This window comes from Citrus clementina, unplaced genomic scaffold, assembly GCF_000493195.1.
Source record: "Citrus clementina cultivar Clemenules unplaced genomic scaffold, Citrus_clementina_v1.0 scaffold_8, whole genome shotgun sequence".
Taxonomy (NCBI): Eukaryota; Viridiplantae; Streptophyta; class Magnoliopsida; order Sapindales; family Rutaceae; genus Citrus; species Citrus x clementina.
In genome coordinates this window covers 18,022,742-18,047,105 of record NW_006262022.1, presented here as the reverse complement: position 1 = coordinate 18,047,105, position 24,364 = coordinate 18,022,742, and the positions used below count along the sequence as shown (strand labels likewise).

General features: G+C 34.8%; 2 protein-coding genes across 7 annotated transcripts; one reads left to right on the top strand and one right to left on the bottom strand.

Moving 5' to 3' along the window:
- Positions 1-1,001: 1,001 nt before the first annotated feature.
- Positions 1,002-5,024, bottom strand: LOC18034059 (protein STRICTOSIDINE SYNTHASE-LIKE 3). Its single transcript, XM_006423994.2, has 4 exons — positions 4,392-5,024; positions 3,603-3,878; positions 2,108-2,275; positions 1,002-1,626 (listed from the first exon to the last, which is right to left on the bottom strand). The coding sequence occupies exons 1-4, from the start codon at positions 4,718-4,720 to the stop codon at positions 1,224-1,226; spliced, it is 1,176 nt and encodes a 391-aa protein (XP_006424057.1). The 5' UTR covers positions 4,721-5,024; the 3' UTR covers positions 1,002-1,223.
- A 3,310-nt stretch (positions 5,025-8,334) lies between these two features.
- On the top strand, positions 8,335-23,978 carry LOC18034088 (replication factor C subunit 1). 6 transcript variants are annotated; one of them, XM_006423992.2, is made up of 23 exons: positions 8,337-8,770; positions 9,513-9,589; positions 9,830-9,940; positions 11,052-11,522; positions 11,617-11,684; positions 11,924-11,999; positions 12,077-12,138; positions 12,228-12,376; positions 13,550-13,701; positions 13,812-14,000; positions 14,203-14,324; positions 14,448-14,655; positions 15,590-15,643; positions 16,126-16,295; positions 16,851-16,941; positions 18,001-18,176; positions 18,262-18,301; positions 19,544-19,668; positions 20,806-20,878; positions 22,199-22,291; positions 22,377-22,623; positions 23,311-23,364; positions 23,473-23,978. In XM_006423992.2, the coding sequence occupies exons 2-23, from the start codon at positions 9,587-9,589 to the stop codon at positions 23,613-23,615; spliced, it is 2,877 nt and encodes a 958-aa protein (XP_006424055.1). In that variant the 5' UTR covers positions 8,337-8,770; positions 9,513-9,586; the 3' UTR covers positions 23,616-23,978. The 6 variants fall into 6 exon arrangements, with proteins under 6 accessions (XP_024034544.1, XP_006424055.1, XP_024034541.1 ...); XM_024178773.1 differs by lacking the exon at positions 8,337-8,770 and adding an exon at positions 8,776-8,840; XM_024178775.1 differs by lacking the exon at positions 8,337-8,770 and adding an exon at positions 9,205-9,225.
- Positions 23,979-24,364: the final 386 nt, after the last annotated feature.

The window sequence follows — 24,364 nt, the reverse complement described above, 5'->3', positions numbered from 1 at the left end:
GAAAATTAGAAAAATGACTAACCTAGGTTTTGTTGAAGGTTGTAGATCGTAGATCGGATGCCGGTGAGAGATGGAGCCGCCGCCGACGAGGGTTGATGTCGCCGCCGATGATGGGAGTTGGATCGGTTTGGGAGAGATGAGTGAAAGGGAGTGTTGGGGGAGAGATGAGGGAGGGGTATTTTGGTCTCAAAGGTTGTTTAATGGCTAATGTTGATAGAAATATTTGTGGGGGGTTAAAATGAAAAAAAGCAAAACTTTTTTGGTTATTACTGTAAATTTCCCAAGAAAGAGACAGATGGAGATGGGGTTTTGGGCAAATGTGATGGGGGTTATTTGTGGAAATTGATTAGGTGTTAATAGAAGAAATATGAAACTTTAATAATGGATTAATAATGGATCCAAAAATATTAAACTAAAATGGTGCTACAAATTGCATATGGCAGCACATAATGCCAATCTTTTTAATGTTGCATTGAATGCATTGTCCTTACCATAAACAAGTCTCCTTTTTTCTCTCTTTTTGTTTTCTTAATGGCATGTACCAAAATTTCAAGCGCGCCAAAATCTCACCATTCAACAGTCCACCGTCCAGGCGTCTAATGGGAAATTCTGAAGCATGAAAATCACTCGTATTCTTATAGAATACAAATGTATTGAAACAAATAGATAGAGCGAAGTGGGCATATATTATTAGCAAAGCTAAATATACAGTTGTATAGCTACATACAAGCTGAATCTTGACGAGAAAACAATTCGAGTTTTCAAACTAGTGGATGCAATTTCTGGCTTATCTAGCACAACTCGCACGGGCATAGACAATTTCAAAGATATAGGCTAATCACTGATGATGGTATAGGACCAATTAAAGAAAACGTCTCCCTATAGTATTGCACGGATTATATCCTTCTCAATAATGCGCTTTATAGTCCACTGCAAACTGAATAAACAATTGCATTTTGGTAATCGAGAGTTCTAAGGATTTGAAATGCTGCATGCAACTATTTCATCAATAAAGCCGGTAATTGGATTAATAATTAAAAACATTGTGCCAAGCAAAGGGCGAAAAGATGAACAACCATCTATGGGATCTTTAAGAAGAAATTCTTGCCCTGCGCGTAACATTTTCGATACTTTCAGGAAATAAAGAAAGTCAGTTAAAACGATCTATCTACCTCCAGCGTAAAGAACAACAGCTTTTAATCATAAATAGACGTGCTTCTACCTCAAGACAAGTCATAAACTGCAACAAAAGGCATCAACACACTGCCCATCCACAGCTTCCCGTCCTTCTCTTCAACTTCACTGATTGCTTTAACAACCTTCCCCTTACTGTCCTCCAATACCTGCAAAATCTTTCCCTCTGGGCTGTATTTGACAGCCATAGCATGAAGCCTTCCCCCAATGTGAATCAGGTAATGAGTCTTGGCTGAAATTGGGAGCTTGAGCACGAAATGCCTAATTTTAGGGTATAAAGCCATCAGATGAGAGTACAAGCTCCGCCGACAGTGGATTGCCACCCAAAACTCACCCTTTTCATTTGTGCGGACGTTGTCAGGATATCCTGGTAAGATGGCAAATGCCTCTAAATTACCCGCTTTCTCACCTATCAACCAGTACTTGTGTAATCTGCATCAACAGATGAAATGAACATTGATAAGTAAAAGTAAAGCAAAGTTTGGGTGGCTCCTGAAATGATTCAATATAACTACTGGTGTCTGCCAAGTATTCGTTGACAACCTAACAATTGTGCTGAAGAGCATTCTTGTGAAAGTAGCAATCAACAATACCTCTTTTCTAAAGTGATCAAACATATGTTTCTGTATTTCTCATCAAAAAATTAAAAAAAAAACGTTTCTGTACAATCTCCCAACTCGGGCAAATTCCTTTTCTAAGTCACCAGATTTTATGGCCTCCAAAGAAGCTACATTACCATTCACTTTTAGATTCGAATTTAAATCAGCTTGCTGGTTACAGCATTAGTGCATGAACTAGCAATTGTAGACCACATCATAATATGGTCTTATCACTGTACAAGGAACTATCATTGGAAAAGTCTGAACAATGCAATGGTTGCATGTATTTCAGATATGAAGGCTAGAAGCATTACCTGCCAACAGATCCTTCACAAAAGACAAAGAAGGATTTGTCCTTGCTCAGGGAAAGCCCATTAGGGAATTGAAGATTCCTCAAAAGGACAGTGGTCTGTTTTGTAGTTGGATCATACTTTAGAACCCTACCAGTATCTTCTGCAGAGAAAACCAACTGCATGAAATTCCTGAGAGATAATACGATGTCAGAAATAATGCACCGCAATCGTGCATGGGAACAAAATAAGCAAAAAAGGAAAAGAATAGGAAGTCGTTACAACCATATGTCCACATCATATAATCTCACATGAATCAACATGAAGAACAGACCATGGTTTAACTTTTGTGCAGCGCAACCCATGATAACTTGTCAATTACAAATGTTGAGACCTTAAAAAAAAATCAGATAATTTATCTACTTTGAAGTAATTTCTTTGGACTTAGATTGTATTTAGAGTTATGCAAAAAATTATAAGAAGTTCAGAGATTTTCTGGTCATAGAAAACACTTGGAGGAAAGAAATAACTTCATCAATATTTCGGACCCAAAGAAACTGTAACAAAATGACTTTGTCAAGAACTAGGATTCAAGAAAATGCCACCTTCACTTCCTCTGTTTCCTATTCAAAGTAATTCATCTTTTATACATTAATCATGATTAATTTTAAAATTGCAAGAAATTGGAAAGATATTAGCTAACTTGTGATCTTTATAGGACTTGGATCATTGAGGGAAGAGCAAAGCTGCAAAGGTATGTTCTCCTTTTGCATTTGCCTGGATGTGTAATGGAAGACATGAACAGATCAATTTCCACATATAACTCCTCATAGACCTTAGCAAGCCTTTCAAATCTTATCAGTATCACAAGTAAAAGCAGACAGGCATCAATGATAACAAGGGAATCTCTTTCAAGAACTGGTTCCTTATGTCTGCCATAAATTACAGAGGAAGAGTTACAGAATTGGATGCTATGAAGTTAATTATTATGTCTCATCTTTCAACTTCTGGTCATTTCATGCTTTCAGAATCTTATAAAGCAACAAAGTTGGGACCTAATAAAGTTAAGGTACAATTGAGGGTTGGATAAAGATTTTAAAACATGACATTTTTTGGCAAAAGAATAGCATCATAATGCCTATGGTTTTATGTGAAGGAGAACAGGTTGAATAACAGAAAAAGTTGTGAACTTTGTGCACCATACAAAGATGCATACCAAAAGTTAGGAAGTCCTCTTGCTTCATATTATGAGTGATTTAAGCAAATAACCGGACAAATGGCAACGAACTGAAAAGGGACTTAAATTATTTAATAAACTTATAGAGTTAGGCACGCTCTAGCTAAAAGTCTAAAACAATGGTCTTTCTGACTGCATCATTTCTTTTCCCTTTTCCACGTTTGCAATAACCTATAAGTGATGTCCATTTGAAAAAATATTTTGATGCTTGTTATAATATAATAGTGGCAATTAAAAAATTATAACTATCAGAATCTTGCTAAGGAGTAGTAATTTACTTACCGCCTCTGATAATTGGTGCTGCTGTCAGTAAAGTAAACATTCCCTTCATCATCAATGTCTAGATCATTAGTGAACCTCAGTGGCACACCTTCTGCTTCAGTTGCAAGTGATGTTGCCAATCCACCTTCCGGACCGACCTTCATCAGACCAAAATATGCATCTGCAATGTATAAATCACCAGTTTTCTTGTCAAATCGGAGCCCCAAAGGCCTGCCACAGATGTGCTCATTCTTCAGATAACTCATGGCAATTGGTTTCGGATTACATAGTTCCGACCTGTATCTCAGAATTGTCAATGGAAATCAGATGGTTTAGAAGAAACAAGGACAGTTACATAGCTAAATTCAACCCACTCTTCACTTGAGGAATTAAATCAGATGGTGCCAAGTTACATGTGAACTTAATTAATAGCTCAATTCACCGTTCGGCAGACCAAGAAACTTGAAGCTTAATTGTATTAAGATAAACTTAATTTTCAAGAATCAGATTGACACTAAATAAGTTTTCTTGAACGATATCAAATATACTGTCAAAAGTAAACCCCTGCAACGCTTTCTAAGAAGACAAACTAATGATTTATATCATGTATAACTAAAATCAAATGCATCCAAAATATCAATGAAGCGAAAATTAAACCATGGTTTGGCTTGGATCTTGATCCCTTAAAGAAAACACAAAATTAAATTTTCTAAATTGTACTGTATCGGTGACCATAAAAATCACATGGATCACCCAAAAAAAGTCCAAAAAACCAGTAAAAAAAGGCACAACCCAGGATCATAAACTGACCTGTTGTTGGAAGTAAAAGCAAAATCAGTCCATTTAAGGCCATCCCAGAAGAGAATTCTGCCATCAGCAACACCAGTATAAGGTCCACGGCCAAGAGGGTCAAAAGCCATGCTCTCGGGGCCCTGAATTTGGTTCAAGAACTTGATTTCCGAATTCTGAAGCAAGTTCTTGTCATCTTTCACTGTAGGAATCAGTGACCACGGCGGCATGTCAACTTTGTGAGACACAAAGTCAGGGAACTCAGAAATCGCACTGTGCTTCAAAGGGTCGAGGCCACAGTACATGGCCAGAAGCAAAATCACCAACCCCAAAAATCCTCTAGGCGTCATTGCTAAATAAAACAAAAAGACTCATAAAAGATTAATGCATTGTAACAATAACGGACTGAGTGTTTCTTTTGTTTTATATGTTGTTGTTATAAGTGTACAGTTTGTTGAAAACTGGTTCAGTTTTGTTGAAACCCGTCCTTTCTACTGTGAACGAAATTTTATTTTTTTCAGGGTCTCTCACAAGAAGAGGAAGAGTAGTAGGTAGGTGTTCAGTGCTTTCCGTAGTGTTAGGTGGTGTAAAGGAAAACGGCTGTTGGTTCATTGGTTGCATCAATGGAGCCAAAATAGCTTGAAAATTTTAGTTCTTTGGGATTGAAGTGTAACGTGTATGAAACTCAATCATGCATTTGTTTTCTTTATATATTTAAAAGGAAGAAAAGGCCAAGTGAATGATATGAAATTAAAAGAGTCATTACCTGCGTTTGTAAGTCTAGCAGTATCTATGTCCTTAATAATTTGAGTCCCACAAGAATTATTTATTTTTTAAATAAGAATAGATATATGTATTTGAATATTAATGAGAATAAAACTCTAAGTTGATATTAAACTCTTAAGTGATTGATGAGAGAAAAATGCTGGAAAACCATTAAAAAATGCTCGTCAAATTTTTTCACATTTTCTATCCTAATTAATTTTGAACGTTAAATAGATAATGATAATTATCTTATATTATAAAAAAATACTGTAAGTTTCAAGGTTTATCATGAATTCACAATAATAGATTAATAGAGAAAAATATAAAAAAAACTAACAAGATGCTTAATATAGTCGATTTATCATTTGATTTCAAAGTTGTCACGTCAAATTTTGATCTTCATTGCTTGTAGAATAATGAATTGCTAGCATAAAGTTCTTCCTCTAGCCCGACCACTACTACAAAAGTCACCAAGCCAATAACAAACACGATGACAGTGTGGTGCCATAAAGGCTTTAGTATATGAATATACTGCATTTATTAACGAAAAGGTCTTTGGTACTCCTACACCGTTGTTAAACTATTGACATAATGTTTTTATTTTTTGTTATTTTTAATGTGTTTTTACACTATTACCCTCCTAGAATAATGTTTCTTTTTTTTGGGGTTTTGGGGGGGGGGGAGGGAGGGAGGGGTCACATTAATAAAAAAGAAACAAAATTAAATTATCAATTTGACTTGGAAAATAAAATAAAAACAAAAAAATATATAATCATTTTTGTCGAAGCTCACGTATGTCTAAAAAAATTAATATTAAAAATTAATTACTAGTTTTTTTGGACATTAACAAAAAAATTAATATATTAACTCCTTAACAGAGTGTTTCATAAAAATTAATATATATATATATATATATTTGTTTGTATTTCATATTGGTAATTTATTTTTTATTAATATCTAAAAAATTAAATATTATTATAAGAAGGTAATATTGTAAATGCAAGCTAAAAAACAAAAAAGCAATATTAGGGGTGTCAATAATTTAACGTCAGAGATATTTTGAGACACTTTTAAAAATTTAGGGATTAAATGAACATTAATCTCAAAATATGGAGATTAAACAAGCTTTTACCCGTAGTGTGAGATTATTTTTATTTTTATCTTTTTCATTTTATTCAAATTAACATTATTTATCTTTATAAATTTTTATGAATATTTTTAATACAAAACATCATAAAGTATAATAAAATTGATCAACATATTCTAATTCAAAATATTAAAAGATTGTATTTATTTGAACATAATGTACATTATAATAAAATACTATACTATTTATGTTCTTTGAAATACTTATTATTTGTTTAACATTATGATTAGATAAGGATGTAAATGTAAAATTACTTGATTTCAAATTTTTTAAGTTTAAAAAAATTTTTGGTGCTTATTTTCAAAAATTCAAACAAAAAATAAACATGTAATTAAGATTCAGACTTAAGGCACTATTAAAAATTTATACAAATTTAGATTTATTCTAATTTCATATTAAAAAAAATTACCTTTTAGGTGGCGTTTATTTTTTTTTGTTTGAAATATAAATAGGTCTGAATTAGTTTAAATTTTGAATTGAGGTAAATTTAAATAATATGTTTTTTTTGTCTGAATCGCTGAAAATAAATATTAAGTTTTTTTAACTTAAGAAATCTAAAAAATAATATTTTTACATTTATGCCTTTACAAATTATAAATGTTAAACAAATAATAAACATCTCAAAAAATATAAATAAGATAATAAATTATTATAACATAAATCATATTTAATTGAATACAACTCTTTAATGTTTTATATAATATATGTTAATCAATTTTATTATAGTTTATTATTTTTTCATTCATAAAAAATTATGAAGATAAATATTGGTAATAATGCTAATTGTTAAATTTTATTTAGGCGAGGATGTAAATTAATTAATTAGAGAAGAATATTTCAAAGAATATCTTTTAATGATATCATTAAGATCTTTTAAATTTAACAAAAAATTTTAAAAAATAATAATTTAATAACTTAATGATTTAATAGCTAAAATTTTCTTTAAGTTTTAAAAAATAAATTTAATGATTTAACTAATTAAAATTAAATTATTAAATAAATAAATAAAAACAAACAGCGCCTTATTCTATTTCTTTGGATTCTTTGGTTTTTAATTAGGGATGGCAACGGGGAGGGGAGGGGAGGGGAGGGGAGGGGACCGATCTCCCCGTACCCATCCCCGATATTTTGCGTATGTCTCCATCCCCTTCCCGTCCCTGTCAGAATTACTTGAGAGAATCCCCATCCCCTCCCCGAATAATAACAGGGGATCCCCAAGGGTTCACGATCCCCGAATAACTAATACATTTTTTTTTTCGATTTTGAGTTAATCAGATTAAAATAAAAAATTCAAATAAAAGTAAAGTTCGAAATATATCTTACATTAATATCTATTACAAAAGCCACAAACATTAAATTAGTAAGTAATGCAACATGCAAGGGATACAAACTTCTTTTACAAACTATCATTAACAAATTAATAATCTAATACAAAATTGTTACAAATAAAATCGAATTTAGATTCAAAATTAACTTTTTCAATGGTGGCGTGGGCACTTTATAAATGTGGACTATTCCCTTTACAACACAATAGTTAAATCGGAGCAAATCAAAAGTAAATATTAGATTAGATATTAAAATTGTGATTCGCTGTGGGCAATTATAACATCTAAAATTAAATAAAAAATAGATTTAAGTTTAAAATATTTAAAGAATATTAAAATTAAAAAAAATATTTGGCTAATAGAATTTACTCGGTCTTTTTAATGTCCTAAATAAAAATTTAGAACTTTAATTAGCTAATTAGGCCTAAAAGTTTAATAATATAAATATTTTGATATTTTTTATTTTTACCAATATTTATAATTTTATAATTTATTTACTAATAATTTTAAAAAATTAAAATAAAATTAAAAATTAAAATGAGAAAATGGGTAGGGGATGGGGATTCCACCTCATCCCCGTCCCCTCCCCGAATAAGAAATTGGATAAAAAAATTTCTCCGTCCTCTCCCCAAATAAAAAATTAGGTATAAAATTATTTCCATATCAAATGAGAAAAATTTCCGAGAATACCCGTTCCCGTGGGGATTTTTGCCATCCCTATTTTTAATATGTAATTCAATTTCTCTATAAAAAAAGTGTAGTTCAAATCGTTGTGATCCGAATTTGAACCGATCCGTATTTAATCCGATCCAATCCGTCTGAGCCGACCGTCTAACTTAGACACCAAGACGGCGAAACCTGAACTAATCGTAAAAATTCCCGTCTTTTTCTTGACTTCTCCTCGACAGAGCGACGCATTCACTCACTGAAACCGCTGCCGCCGCAAACAACCGCTCACGCACACGCCCGCGCCAGCGCTTGCGGTCTACTTTCTCTAACCCTAAACTTACAAACGCGCTCCCTCACGCCCACGCTGCCGCCGCTCACTTCCGTTCAAGTGTGCCGAAGCTGCAGCTTCTAGCCGTTCTCGATTTGCTTCCTCGTTCCAGCTGCTGTCGTTTCCGCTGTCGCTTCCTCCGGCTTCGTTCGCCGTCGTCAGCAAGGTAGGGTTGTACATGCGCTTCCACATTGTGCATGAAAAGCTGTTTGTAATTCAATCTTCATTTGGGCATGGTAAGAGGCGTCACAGGCTCTGAAACTGTTCAGTCTTCTCTTGTACAATGGCTGTTCGTAATTTTCACTGATGGGTTATTAATATGTTATGTACGTATTTCATTTTAGATTTTCTGTTCGGTTCGGTTCGGGTTTGCGTTTCGAACCAGTTGCTTTGAATTCTCCAATCCGAACCGGTTGTAACCAAAACCACAATCCGAACAATTCCAATCGAAACCCAATTTACCCAATATGTATTGAAAATGATTAAATTTTTTATCGGCTCGGATCATGGGGTTGATTTTGGATTATCTTTTTCCCAACCCGGTTCGGATCGGGTTGATCAGAACCGGATCCGAGCCCGAGTTTGCCGACCCATAGTAGAGGAAGAGAGAGTGCGAGATTGGTACTGCTAACGTCTTTTTCCTTCACTTTCCCTTTGCTGCTCTTTACTCAAAAAAGTTACAAAACCTTTTATTCTGAATGGTTTCTTTTCTTCTTCCTTTCCCCTCTATTATTTTTGAGGTTTAGTTTCCTTATTTCTTTATTTTGCATGGTTGTTGTTGTTGTTGTTATTATTATTATTATTATTATTTATAATAAAATGTTTACCTCATTGATTCGAAACACATTGTTAGTGTTAATAAATTTTGTTTTATATTTTTTTTAATGACGTTAATTTTTGTCTTACAGATTGTGCTTTCAAGGCGAACTCTGTGAAAACAGTCAACCAATTGCAGTACCTCTTCCGTGTGTGAAGTTTGAATATGGTAATTTAGGCTTTTTATTTTTGTACGTTATGAATTTCTTGATGCTTTTCTGTTTGGTTTCTGGGAAAATGAGAGAAAAAAGAGTAATACTTATGTGCTTTGAGAATGAGTAGGCTTTCTAATTTTGTACATTTTCTTTATTTTATTGTGTTTTTTTAAGTGAGAATTAAGTAGAGGGTTTAGTTGTCTTATGACTGAAAAATTATAGTTGATTTATTCGGCTTTTGGTTTGACTTACAGCCGCAAGATATTAGGAAGTGGTTTTTGAAACCACATAGCAAAGACAAAGACAATGCTACAATTCCTGCAAATACTGCACTGAGCAATTTGGAGACAACAAATTCTGAGCCCGTGAGTCTGTTTTCTGTTATATACATGATATATATTTATATACGTCGTTTATGTTTGTGTTATTGTATAAAGTTTAAAGATTGGATAAATTACCAGAAATTTAAAACCTGCTGTTTCTATCTTTTGGTGAGTCTGGGAGCTGATTTCTGATGAATTCGTCTTTGAAAAATGTCAATGGGCACTAGCTCTTTTGTAGAGGATAGGAATTCAAGTGTTGAGGGATTATGTACCAATGGGGATCATCATCAATGAACAAAATTCGGTGTTTTACAAAAGGCTTATTCTTATCACCATTAAGGGATAGACAGTTGTTGGACAAGCTGTGGAAGTATATTACGAAGAATCTGAACTTGATAGAATGGAGTAGAACAATGATGATTAAGTTCTTCCCTCATACCCAGACCATCTAAGTACATCTTTGCACCAAGATGTAAATTTGGTTAAAGACAAGTTGTGCATCAAGACTCTGAGATGGTACAAAATAAGGAGATTGAAATTGACAACATACGTGCTGCTCGTGATGATAACCTGGCGGAGTTATTTTCTCACTCTCTCTTCATTTTTTTCCCTTGTCAGTTTCAATCTCCTTGACGACTATCACATGATTTTGACAAATTATCATCACAGGCAACTTGTACATTGTCAATTTCAATCCCCTTGTTTTGTACCATGTCAGAGTCTTGATGCAATTTGTCTTTGGCCAAGTTTACATCCTGATGCACAGATGTATTCAGATTGTCTAGGCACGAGGGAAGGACTTTATCAGCATTGTGTTCATCCATTCTATCAAATTCAGATTCTTCTTAATATGCTTCCACAGCTTATTCAACAACTGTCAGTCTCTTAATGGTGATGAGAATTCTTCAACAGCTGTCAATCTCGTAATGGTGATAAGAGATGAGCCTTCTGTCATACACCTAATGTTTCTCATTTATGATCCTTGTTGGTATGTTTTGACTTCAGCTCTTGGATTCATATTCTCCACTTTGACTCCTTAAAATGGTTTTCTTCTTGGATAACTGTACTCCATTAAGTGGATGGAAAACTGAGGATGCTGATGTGCATATTTATAGTCTGACTTGGCTTAATATTTTTCATTTGATATAAATAGGGGTGTGGAGGCCATGAAAGTATGGGGAGAAGAAAAACGAGCAAGTATTTTGCTACAGACAAACAAAAACCAGAAGATGGAGGAGAGAAGGAGGAACTTCCGGCCAAGAGGAAAGCAGAGAAAGATGATGGCAAATCAGTTAGATCCTCCCCATTGAAAAAATTTCACAAAGCTGATGATGATGATGACGACTTTGTGCCACCTAGTGTGAAGAAGAATTCTGTTGGTGCCACTCCCAGTAAGAAATTGAAGTCTGGTTCAGGCAGAGCAGTTGCACAGAAATCTGTAGATATTGATGATGATGAGGAGGAGGATGTTAAAAAGACAGAATCTCCTCTTAAGTCCAGTGGAAGGGGTCGTGGCGGTAGAGGAGCATCTGGGGCACCTGCTGTTGGAAGGGGCAGAGGTGGTGGGCGGGGTGGATTTATGAATTTTGGAGAAAGGAAAGATCCTCCACACAAAGGAGAAAAGGTGGATGGTTCTAGGAACATATTCCTTAATTAATTATAATGGTTCTGTTGCTCTTGATGTTAACATGAATGCTTTTATTTTTCCTCTCTATCAGGAAGTCCCTGAAGGTGCTCCTGATTGCTTAGCTGGTTTAACTTTTGTAATTAGTGGAACACTTGACAGGTAGTGAACCTTATATCTCCGTGGTTTTACATGTGCTTGTTTGTCCTCGGAATTGTGTGTAGAAATCCTTGGTATTCTGCTTTCTTCTGTGATCCATACAATGTTTTACCTGGACTCTATCTGACGTGTGTAATGATATTGTGGTTGCCATGATTTATTGGATTGCATTTCAGCACTGTTTCTGGTTAATATTATTCCTTCAACTTGAGATTTATAATGAACTTTGACTGAATTGACAGTTTGGAGAGAGAAGAAGCTGAAGATTTAATTAAACGCCATGGGGGTCGTGTTACTGAATCTGTCCCCAAGAAAACGGTAGTTCCGAACTTCAATCTTAAATTTCATTGGTTTCATAGCTGTATTGACGTTTGATAACATTATCTTTTTTGCAGAATTATCTTTTATGTGATGAAGACATTGGGGGAGCCAAATCAACTAAAGCCAAAGAGCTGGGGTTTGCCATCTTTGATCCATGCCCACAAACAATTGTATTTGAGTCCTATATATCCTCTCTAATGACTGGCTCAAATTTTTCGTTTGTAGCACTCCCTTCCTTACAGAGGATGGATTGTTTGACATGATCCGTGCTTCAAAGCCTATGAAGGCACTTGCACAAGCAGAATCAAAGAAATCTGTTGAGAAAGTTGCAGCATCTTTGCCTAAGAAAAGTCCTCAAAATATAGAAGCGAAGAGTAGGAGCAAACTGCCTTGTGTTTACTTATATCAATTTAACATCTGATTCCTAGCTTGTGATCTGTTTTGTTGGTTTGATTTTCTAACATTGTCATCCAACTTTGTGATTTTGTATGTGGTTCACAGTGCTGCCTTGAAATGAATTGCATGTTAAGTCTACCATCTGGTATCATCTGACTGTTGTTCAGTATCAATAATGCTGGGTTTTTAGATTGGTTGGTCGTCTTATTTTTGACTTTGTTTTAGTAGCTGTACACTAATTGGGCATTTGTTGTCTCTTGAGAAAGTATTGTCAAGTTGTTTATGGAAAAAGATTGTAGATAATAAACACAAGTAGCTGTTGAATTGCTTATTAAGGTGTTGTTTAAGGCCACTATGTCATTTTCTGCTATCAGGTCTTCCTATGCCTATGCTGGGTTTTTTATGCTACCAGGGATCAAAATCTGGTAGCCTTTGTTTGCAAAAGAAGAAAGTTTCCAAGTTACCTTGAAACACATGGCCTTTTGATTCTCGGTCATTAACAATTTTGTTGTGCCCATGCAGCAGTATTGTTTCATGTTTTCTCTTTATGTGAAGAATTATTTAGTTGTATTTTTTAGTATTTAATGTTATGTTAGCGATTAGCTGGAGAAGATTGTTTTATAATTGCATATGTCTGATGGAAATTTGAAGAGGGATAATTTATTTTGTTAGGGAAGACTGGGGGACCTGGTCGATGTGAACCTGTTATGATATTGAAGTACTTATTGAATCTCTAATTGTGTTATTAACTGGTGAACACAGAGCAATGCTGAAATTCCAATTGTATTGTTTTGTGGTTTTCAGTTGTGCTGTCAAATTATACATGATTTTACCTATTCGACTGGTTAGTAGAAGATGATGATTTACATAAATGTATCAATTAGCAATACCTAAATGTATTTTCTGATTTTCTTCCATTTTGATTATTCTTTCGTTTTCAGTTGTGCTATCACATGTATTTATATGAAACATCATGTTAATAATCGTAAGTCTAAGCGGAGGCCATGTGGTTTGCAATGCTTGAAGTGGATGACAGTTGACTTGAATGTTTTGAACTTGTTCTCGCTTCTCCTTTTAGTTGGTTGGTTGCATTTTTTTTCTTTTTTTTTTTTAGTGTCTTCCAAATTTTGAAAAATTGGTTCATTGTGCAGGCACTTCGGCTCCAAAAGCACCCAGTGAAAGAATGAAAACAGTTGCTTCTCCTGCCAAAAGGAAAGGGCAAAATATCCAGCAATCTTTGCTTACATGGACAGAGAAGTATAGGCCAAAAACTCCCAATGAGATTGTTGGGAATCAGCAACTGGTATGTGTTTTTTTCTAGCAGCTGTGTCTGCCATCAGAGGTTTAATCTTAATATTTATTTTAACATGGTGAAGTATTGGAGTTATGATTTTTCATTGTACTAATATGCAGGTTAAGCAGCTTCATGCATGGTTGGCGCACTGGAATGAGAAGTTTCTTGACACTGGAACTAAACGAAATGGAAAGAAACAAAATGATGCCAGTGCTGAAAAAGCTGCGCTTTTAAGTGGATCACCTGGTATGGGGAAAACTACAGCAGCAAAGTTGGTTTGTCAGATGCTGGGTTTCCAGGCTATTGAGGTAACATACTTTTGAGAAAGGCTTTGGTGATCATTAGAGCATCAGCATAGTTCTTGTGAGGTCAATGGTGTATTGTATCGCTTATTATTCTTTTCCTTTTATTATTAGAATATCTTTCTTATTAGCTCATTGTCATGTTGTATCACTCGATGTTATTAACTTTCGCTATCTTCCCTTCATGTGTATCCCTTACCATATCAAGGTAAATGCTAGTGATAGCCGAGGGAAAGCTGATGCCAAGATTTCCAAAGGAATTGGTGGGAGCAATGCAAATTCCATAAAGGAACTTGTCAGCAATGAGGCCCTCAGTGCTAATATGGATCGGTTTGTTCTGCTTTCTCATTGTGTCTTGAATTAGTTCGTAGGATCTAGGATGTACCTAAAACTCCTTTGGTTCTTCTTTTTTTTTTTTTCCTCACTTCACTAATTTGTTGATTTAAATTTCAGTTCAAAACATCCAAAAACTGTCCTGATTATGGATGAGGTAGATGGGATGTCTGCTGGAGATAGAGGTGGAATTGCTGATCTCATTGCCAGCATAAAGATTTCTAAAATTCCTATTATCTGTATCTGTAATGACCGCTATAGTCAGAAATTGAAGAGTCTTGTGAACTACTGCTCGGATCTCAGATTCCGGAAACCTAGAAAACAGGAGGTATTTCCCTTTTTTGTCTTATTTAATCTTTTTCAGTCCAGTGTTTCTCTTCTTTAAAAGAACTTCTGAACACTTCACATTTATACTATTTGGATTTTTGTTAATCTAGTGATGTTAAGAAGATTTGTTATTGCTTAGCTTTGATTTTCCTGTGTTAGCTACCTCAGAAAATATGGGATGAGCATTGGACTCTTGTTCTTAGTTTTGAGATAGATGTTATGAAAAGAAAACTGATCTTTTGTAGTTTTTAGATATACGAAAGTAACTGGTTTGCATAAAAATTACCTTGAATAGCTTGAATATCTGCCAAGTAATTCATTGTGATGCGGCTTCCACGTCTTCTATTATGACATTCACACAGTTGTTATGAAAGAGATTTGTCTTACTTATGTTAGAAGCTGTTAAGATTTCTTGAGCTCTGTAGCAGGTGAATCTAAATGCCTTTTGCTTTAATGATAACCTTGGGTTCGTTCTGTTATCATGCTTGTTTATTCCTGTCCTTTAGACTTGAAGTCAGGTTATTATGCCTGTTCTCTGAAAACATTGAGGTAAATGTAAAGCCTAGATTCATTCTATGAAAGATTTTAAGCAAACAAGAAGGGGCATATTTCTTAGTGTTTCTGCTTTTGTTATCGCATTTTTATGAATACTGAGTTTGAAAGATGTTTATTAAAAATGGGCTGTTAAACTTATTTCCCTTGAACATAGACTAAAGCCTACCTTTTACTTTATGCTTCCAAGTATGTGCAACCTGGTTGCTTATGTGTAGCCCACTGAATAGAGAGTCTAAGACCTCCATTTTCCCTTACACATTCATAATTTTATGCAGCACGTGTATATGCCAGGTGTTAAAGTTCACTTTGCATCATGAGACAATTTGTTCTTAGTATGGAGCTTCTAACGCTCTTTTTTTTTTTTTTTTTTGGTGTGGTAGATTGCAAAAAGGTTAATGCAAATTGCAAATGCTGAAGGTCTTGAGGTTAATGAGGTACATGATCCTTTAATGATATTATTTGTTTGTTTCCTTGGAATTTGTTTATATATGTGTGTGTGTCTGTGGATGTTCCTTGATTATCTATTCATTTCATGCCCTTTTGATGGCTCTTTAAGCCTTGTATTATCTCCAGGATGTACAATGAGTTGGTGTCCGAAAGAGCATGACGTGGTAGTTGTTAGGGTAGTTGAAGAGATTTTGATTTTGGTACCATATTTAATGTTGAGTAGATTATCTTTACTATCATTAAAGTTCAGGGTTGAAATTCATCAACTCTCTGTCAATTTTTTTTGTCTTTCTTTATTTTCGTATTTTTGGGTCTCTGTGTTAAATTTAAGGATTGGAGAATTCAGAGTCAATCAAGTATATCCAAAACATTTAGTGTCCGTTATTTTGTTTTCACATTTTTTTTTCTATTGGTTAGATTTGAAGACATATAAGCATGGAATCACTTATTTTTTATTTATGACCTTCAGATTGCATTAGAGGAGCTTGCAGACAGAGTGAATGGAGATATTCGCATGGCTATAAACCAGCTGCAGTATATGAGTCTCTCCATGTCAGTTATCAAGTACGATGACATAAGACAGCGCCTTCTAAGCAGTGCAAAGGATGAAGATATTTCACCATTCACAGCTGTTGATAAGTAAGGCACTTGGATCTTATCTATTTCATTAAATTGCTCAGAACAGTTCATCTGCTGATATTTGAGGCTATTAGTTGTAATCTGAACTTTAATCCTTGTCTCCTCTCCGCTCTTTGCGAACTTTTGTTCTCATGTAATATAAGATCTATATCTTCTTGAAAGTGCTTGGAGTGAAAGGTTCAATTACCTTTTTGATTATATGAAACATCGTGCCTGTGCTATCGAGCTGCATCATGGACCATAATTCTGACTCTTATTACTATGTAGACGTATAATGGATCATTTATATCACAATTATGGGACAATCATGTCCATAATCATGAAATTCTTAATTGTCTCAACTTCTCATCTGTAAATTGATTTTACATGGATGTTAACTTAGCTCCTATGCTTCTCTATTCTAAGGCTTATGATGGTTAAGATCAGTCAGTAAGCTGCTTCTTTCCCCCCCTTCTTTATTGAGGCTACAAAAAAGAAAATGGTATAGCCAACGTGTTTACAAATTAAGTGTATTTGATTGAATTTTGTCATGCTAACACACATTTGCGGCTGTAGGCTTTTTGGCTTTAATGGTGGGAAGTTGAGAATGGATGAGCGGATTGATCTAAGCATGAGTGATCCGGATCTTGTCCCGCTACTTATTCAGGTTCTTCCTCAATTAGTGCTCGTTTGTTTGATTAGCAATTACTAATTATCAAGACAATTTAGATCATGGTTGGAGATTACTTTATCTCTGCAGTTTTTAAAAAATTCAAGTCCCGAACTTTTCTGCGGACACCGTAATAATATTCTCTAAGATGGCGACAACTTCTCTATGTTATCAGGCATGGACATCATCTAACCCACCTAGTAATCCAGACATCTAAGTTTGACCCTATTAATTGATTAAACCGTTTTATCTTTATCAGCTTATTTGAGAGTAAAGTTTTTTAAAGTTTGGATGATTCATAGTTAAGAATAAAATTCTGCTTAAGTTTATGTCAAAAGGCATGTTCAAGTGAAAGTTACTTTTGTTTAGGATTTGATTTACTATGTTGGATGACCCCTCAGAATGACTGTGGTTCAAGATTCGTATTCTGCCCACACCCTAAATTGAGGCAAATCTAATTTGGGTATTATCAGTATTTTTTATAAATTGTATGACCCCGAAATTATTATTCTTGGCAGCCTTGGCCCGAGACAATTTGATCAGCAGACGCTGAGCCTATTGCTTCTGGCAAAATAGATTATACAAACAGATAGGGTATACTGTTCCGTAGCCTAAAGAGCGGACAACTAATCCCTAGAAGCAATTGTTTAAGAACCCAAAAATTGTCTGGAAAAGTAACCAGATTCTTACCATATCCCAAATGAAGTAAAGTTTTCTTTATTATTTTCCATTAAAAATTATTTTTTTATCGAAAAGATAAGCATATTCATAATTATATTATAAAAGATAACGTTTTCATTGAAAGATTATTATTATATTTTCTTAGGTTAAATCATATTATATTATTAGATAGCATTTATTTTCTTATGGTTAATCCATGTGATCATCCCTTTTTAGGCGGTCAACTTTTTTCAGTTCAATATATTACTGTATTAAATATTGAATTATAATTACTATAGAATTAATTGTATGTTGAATGATCTACCATAATGGGAACCTCTTGCGTTTGCTTTTAATGAATGCCCCACATGGTAATTTTTTTTTATTGCATTGCAGGAAAATTATATTAATTATAGGCCAAGTTCAGCTGGTAGAGATGAAGTGAAGCGATTGAGCTTGATTGCCCGTGCTGCTGAGTCTATCAGTGATGGCGATATATTCAATGTCCAGATCCGAAGGAATCAACAGTGGCAACTCTCTCAAAGCAGTTCGCTTGCATCTTGTATTATTCCGTATGTACCAGTTGTGAAATATGTCCAGAATTCTTTGCATGACTTTCACTTGGCTAAATGACCATATTTAATTCTTTTTAATCAGTGCTGCACTGATGCATGGACAAAGGGAGACACTTGAGCAGGTAAATGATGTCAGTCATGGAGGTTATTTATTCTAAGTCATAGTATTGATTGAAGAAGAGTAATATTATGTAGAAAATGCCATTATATATTTAGGGATATATTTGTGGCTTTCTTGCTTATGTAAATGTGGTTTGTCATGTCAATATAATTGATAAATGTGAGAATCCACCCAGACCCCATGAGGTTTGTCAGCGTCCGAAAAGTAGGGAAAGATCGAAAACCTATCAGTCAGACTCCCTATTGTTAACAGTTGTCGTTGGCAAGGAATCTGGCTGATAGTTTTCTGATCTTTCCCCATCTGACCTACAGGTTGACGAACCTTGGAGGGTGTCAGTGTAATTCTCTCTTTGCTATGATGACCGATCCTCATTTATTAGGGTATATCACATAAGAGGTATTGGTCTCTCTTATCGCTTGGGGTTTTTACCAACTAGCTTACCGGTTAATTTTGTAAATGGAGTGGAGTAAAGCAGTTGAGAGAATAGAGGACCAGGTGAAAATTTTCATGTTAGGGATTTTTTGAGTGCTTATTTTGTGGTTGTTCAGTAATGACTTGAGATTTCCTATTTTTCAAGATTTCTTAGCACTATGAATTTTAGGACTTCATGAATTAGTTGTGTTTTCTTTCTTGTACTCTTTCTTTTGTCGCACAGCTTAGTGGTGGACTTTCTTCTCCCCAGGCCTTTTTCGATGGGTTTGTTATCTCTTCTTTATTCCAAGTGTCATGACTAATACATGAGATTAAGTACACTTGAGGACTATGCTAAGCTTTGCAAAATGATTTGTTTTTATTACCAGCATGGAAATTGGAGATCCAATTTTTTAATTTAGTGGACTTTCTTCTCCCCAGGCCTTTTTCGATGGGTTTGTTATCTCTTCTTTATTCCAAGTGTCATGACTAATACATGAGATTAAGTACACTTGAGGACTATGCTAAGCTTTGCAAAATGATTTGTTTTTATTACCAGCATGGAAATTGGAGATCCAATTTTTTAATTTAATAATACCTCTCTGCATAGAAGGCATGTTTTCAGTGCCACAAGTTTTGGTAAAATTTATTCTGCTTACGCCAATAGATTTAAACGAAAATGCAAGATGTAAATCTCATAATTTCCAAAAAGATGTAACATAAGATGTTTATTTTTGTTTTATTGTCTCGCAATTTTTTTGGAGAGACGGTGACAGTAACCTATCTGGATTAGATGTATTCTTAACATCAGAACGGGGCCTCATGTCTGCAGGGGGAAAGGAATTTTAACAGGTTTGGTGGATGGCTGGGAAAGAATTCGACAATGGGCAAAAATTTGAGGCTTTTAGAAGATCTGCATTTTCATCATCTTGCTTCTCGTAAATCTAAATTGGGAAGGTAAATTCTTTTTCCCTATTTTAAATTTGTTGGTTAATTCTGGTTTGAAGTTCAATCTCTTGTGGAGGCAGACAGTACTAAACCACTTGGTCGGTTGTTATTTGATGTGCTTTTTCTATGATTTTGGTCACTTATTGATTGGTAGAAGAATTGATTACAAAATCACCTGCTTTTAAGTGGTGAATTTATTTTTAATCTCTTAGTGTCTGATAGATATTATGCTAAATTCACCTCTAAACCGACCAAATGAGTTGACAAATATGTCTGTTTTAGTTGAGTTTTTGTTGTAGCTGCTGAACAAGCTAAGACGTGCAGACTCATGTGTTGAGTGTTCCTTGTGTTAATGTCCTGAAATGTAGACTTGGTATACACTTGCACTTAGGCCATAACTGTATATAGTTACATTGTAGGTATGCCTCATGTGTTGACCTAAACAGTGTTGATTTAAATTAAGATTCTTCTAGAGTCTTATACATGGAGATTCAGTGCCAAAATAACTAGAAGTATTATATTGTTGTCATTCAAAGTTGACGAGAAGCTCTTGTTTGTGTGTGTATGAGAAAATAGAAATTAGATATAGAGTAATGATTAATGTCCTAAATTTCATCTCAAATGATGTGGCATGTGATGTGTCATGTTGTTAATTCTTTGCAAGATCTAAGTGGATTAATTTTATTATTTGACCATCCAATTGATGAATGCCACATTATTTGGGATAGAAATTTGGGAGGTGTAGCACTACTCTTAGATATAATCACACAAGATTGGGAGATGAGTTGACCTTATAGATACGGATATAGCTAAAAACTTATGCTAGATAGTACAAATTAAATTTACATGTTAACCAAATTTAACTAAAATGTGTATGTCTGTGTGTCTGGTTGTGGAGAGAGAGAGAGAGAGAGAGATCATTTGCAAGCACATTAAAGTATATTGTTTTTTCCTATGGGAAGCTGGAGGAGGAGAATATATAATTAAGAGGACTCTGTCCTTGCTCTCTGGGTATTTGACAGTTTATGTATATATTATGGTCTTTCCTTCTGTTCTAAGTTTGAAAATATGTAGTCTGTCAATTATTCTTGGATCGGAATCTCTTTTTCAAAATTTTTAATTATTCTTGTGTGGCTTATGGTACAGGGATACTCTTCGACTTGATTATTTTTCTCTTCTTTTAAAACAATTAACAGAGCCACTTCGAGTGCTGCCTAAGGTTAGATGTCATTTTTTTTATTTTACTTTAATTGTTGAAACTTTGACTGATAGTGTATTATGAATATTTTGAATGGTTAGTGTTTCAAAGGCATTTTCTTAAGCACCAAGAGGTGTTCAACAATGCCTTTCTCAGGCAAAGACTGCTGGTGGCTGCAGGGTGTTGTGCCTATCTTAAAGTGGTCAGGACTCAAGGGAAGGGCCCACTTGAATTAACTGTCACTGTTAGTTGAGTCATTGAAATGGCTGTACACCAGATATACCTTTGGTCTATAGTGAGTTTGCTGGTATAATTGTTTCTAAGTCAAATGTAAGATACTAGTCCACCAATTCCTTGCTTTGTAGTGGTTCTGTGCAAGCCAGATTCAAGACGCCCTCACAATCTGATGAATGAGATTAAGAGCAATAATGATAAATTTAAAGGGTGAACTAAAGCATGTTAGAACTTCGTTCTCTTCTAAGTTTGTGCTGACTAATTACTTAACTCAAAAGCTTAAGCTTATATGTGAAGAAACAACATTAGTATTCTAGTGCTAGCATGCCTCGTGTCAAAGGCACGAGGACCACCATAATCATAGCCTCAAATTTAGCATCGAATACAAACACACCTTTCTGTTGATTCTTTTTTCCCTTTTGTTTCCACCTGAAAGACATCTGATTGTAGATTGACTACTATGATAGGGGGATTTGATAAAGCTTATAGTTCAGGGACTACTATTTTTATGTTTGAGCTCTTATATCGTGGTTTAGGCTGCTTTCTCCCTCCCTCTCCCTCTCCGTCTCTTTCTCTTTTCTTCTCTTCTCTTCTGTTTCCTTTTCCTGTTTCCCTTTAATTAAGGTGTAGCAATTTGTACATGCACTTTAAGAAACCATGTCTTTTCATTTATTTTTCTCGATTATGGCAGTTGGCACTTATTATTTGTCGTATCCAACGCTCTGCTTCATTTGTTTCCCGTTGTACTTACAGCTTACTTTAAAAACATTTTTGTTTTCATATGAAGCTTCTTTCACTCCACTGAGTGTCTACAGTTCTTAAGAGTCTCAGTCTTTGTGCACAATTTCTAAGGGATTAAATGGATGATTGAAAACTGACATTTCTACAAGCCCTGATGTAAAATTTTCCAACATATCTTATCCATATATCTGTCGGCCACTTCTAGATATTGGTGCCTAATGTTAATGTGCAAGTATCTGGCTAGAGCTTTTCACCTCAGGTGATTTTGGGTCTTAGCACTTGGATGGAATCATTTTGCTTTTTTACCTTGAAACCGGTTCATGAGGATTTGGTTGTGATTTTTCTTGTGTGTGATGTAATGACCAGGATGCAGCTGTTAAGAAAGTTGTTGAGTTCATGAATGCTTACTCAATAAGCCAGGAGGACTTTGATAGTATTGTGGAACTGTCAAAATTTCAGGTACATATACCGTACATCACATAATACTTGGATTTTACAAGGGCTATCTCACTTTCAGCATATTTATGGTTATACTGTGTATCAGGGTCATGCAAATCCATTGGAAGGCATTCCACCAGCTGTCAAATCAGCCCTAACAAGAGCTTATAATGCACAAAGCAAATCGCGAATGGTACAAGCTGCAGATTTGGTTCCACTTCCTGGAATGAAAAAGGCTCCTAAGAAGCGGATTGCGGCAATGTTAGAACCACCTGATGACGGAATTGGAGAAGAGAATGGGGACAATTTGGCTGAGAATGAAGAAGAAAATTCTTCAGATACAGAGGGGCCAGGTAAAATTATCTCAAGTAAAAGTTTCATTCAGTTTGCCATCACATTGGCGACTGTTTTGCAGCATCCTTTTTAAGTCTCCTGATCTTGAGAAGTTGTAAATCGAGTTTGTTAAGGTGCTGGCACTAAGTCAATCAAATTCTCTAAAATTTTACCACCATCCTATATCCTCACTACAGATGGTCATTATCATCATAGGCCTCCCACCTGCAGTTCTCAAACAAAATGCAAGTGGTTAAGCTTAGATAGAATAAAATGGTGAATGGACTCTGTAAATTGTTTGTTTGGTTGGATATAGCATTTTGAGATAGAAGGGTTGGTACGTTCTCATCTCGTTTTGTCGAGCAAATCCTCTTGACATTGGAGGAAATGGCAACCATATAGATCAGGAGGAATGAGAAGAACAAGCACAGCTTGTTGAAAGTCCTGTTTCAATTGGTTTTACTGTTGCTTTAGTTTTTGAGGCTCATGCTGGAGTATGAGATTTCTTGTTCCATATAAATATCTTAACCAGGCATTGTGTTAAATAGAGCATTCTTAAAACTTCAAGGTACTGCCTTAAGTTACAAAATTCACAAGTGTTTTTATAAAAAGGAAAGCAACAATTTTTACAGAAACACAAGTACCGTTTTCTGTAAATTTTCTTGATCTTTTCTTTTTCTAATTTTGGTTTCAAATTGTGTCAGCAGATGCCACGAATGGTGAGAAGTTGCAGTCAGAATTGCAAAGTCTGAATTCATCAGGTCTGGCGATATTATCTTACCTAATGACAATCAAGAAGAATATGGAAACCACTTCTAATTGCTATATAACCAATGATTTTTTAATCTGTGACCTAATTTTTTTTCTAGGAATTGAAGTACAACTGGAATTGAAGGGAGCAGGGAATTCAAGTGCCAAGAGGAAGCCTGCGGGCAGAGGAAAAGGTGGTTCCGCATCTGCTGAGAAGAAAAGCGGCCGTGGTTCTGGGACTGCAGCCAAGCGAAAGAGATGAGGAGATGAATCTCTGAAAGTGGTGGTTTATGGCGGTGTTAGTTGTGTAAGTAAGAGTGCCTCTGTACAACCATTTTGAATGTTTTGTCGATGAATGTCAGAGGAGGAAACTTCTTTTTGTAATAGTGGTCTGATCAATGTAAGCGTTTTAGATTGATCTTTCTAGTATTATATATATAATAGAAGCTAATGTGTTGCCCGTGACATTTATTTTCTCAGATCGTAACCTGCGTTTTCCAGACAGATTAGGATCATAGCTTTTGTTCATTTCCCTCATCTGGCAGGATTATCAATGGGTATCTTTTTCGCATGTTGTCGATACCTGCATTTGATAGTTTCATCAATGAATTTAAGTTTCGCAATACTTATGTTCAAAGGATCAGGAATCTCGTACGGAGAAAAAAATTGAAGTGTTGATTTGTTGTTAATAAATAGAAAAAGACAAAATAAAAAACACATGCTATAAGATTATAGGTTAAATCAGGATAGAATTTTGAACATTTTCCAAGATGAATATATCTCGAGAGATTGTTTTTGGCTTTTCCTCTATCAATCTACCAATAACTGAGAAAGATGAATTTAATTGAATAAAAACACTAAATTGATAATAAACAATGTTGGTTTTCTGTGTTTTCAACTTTTCATTCCATTGATGTCTTTTTTTTTTATTTAATTTTTTTAATCTAAAACGAAAAGATGGATCTAAATTCGATTAAGAGAATTGTTTGAAAATCACTAGCTCAAGTAGCT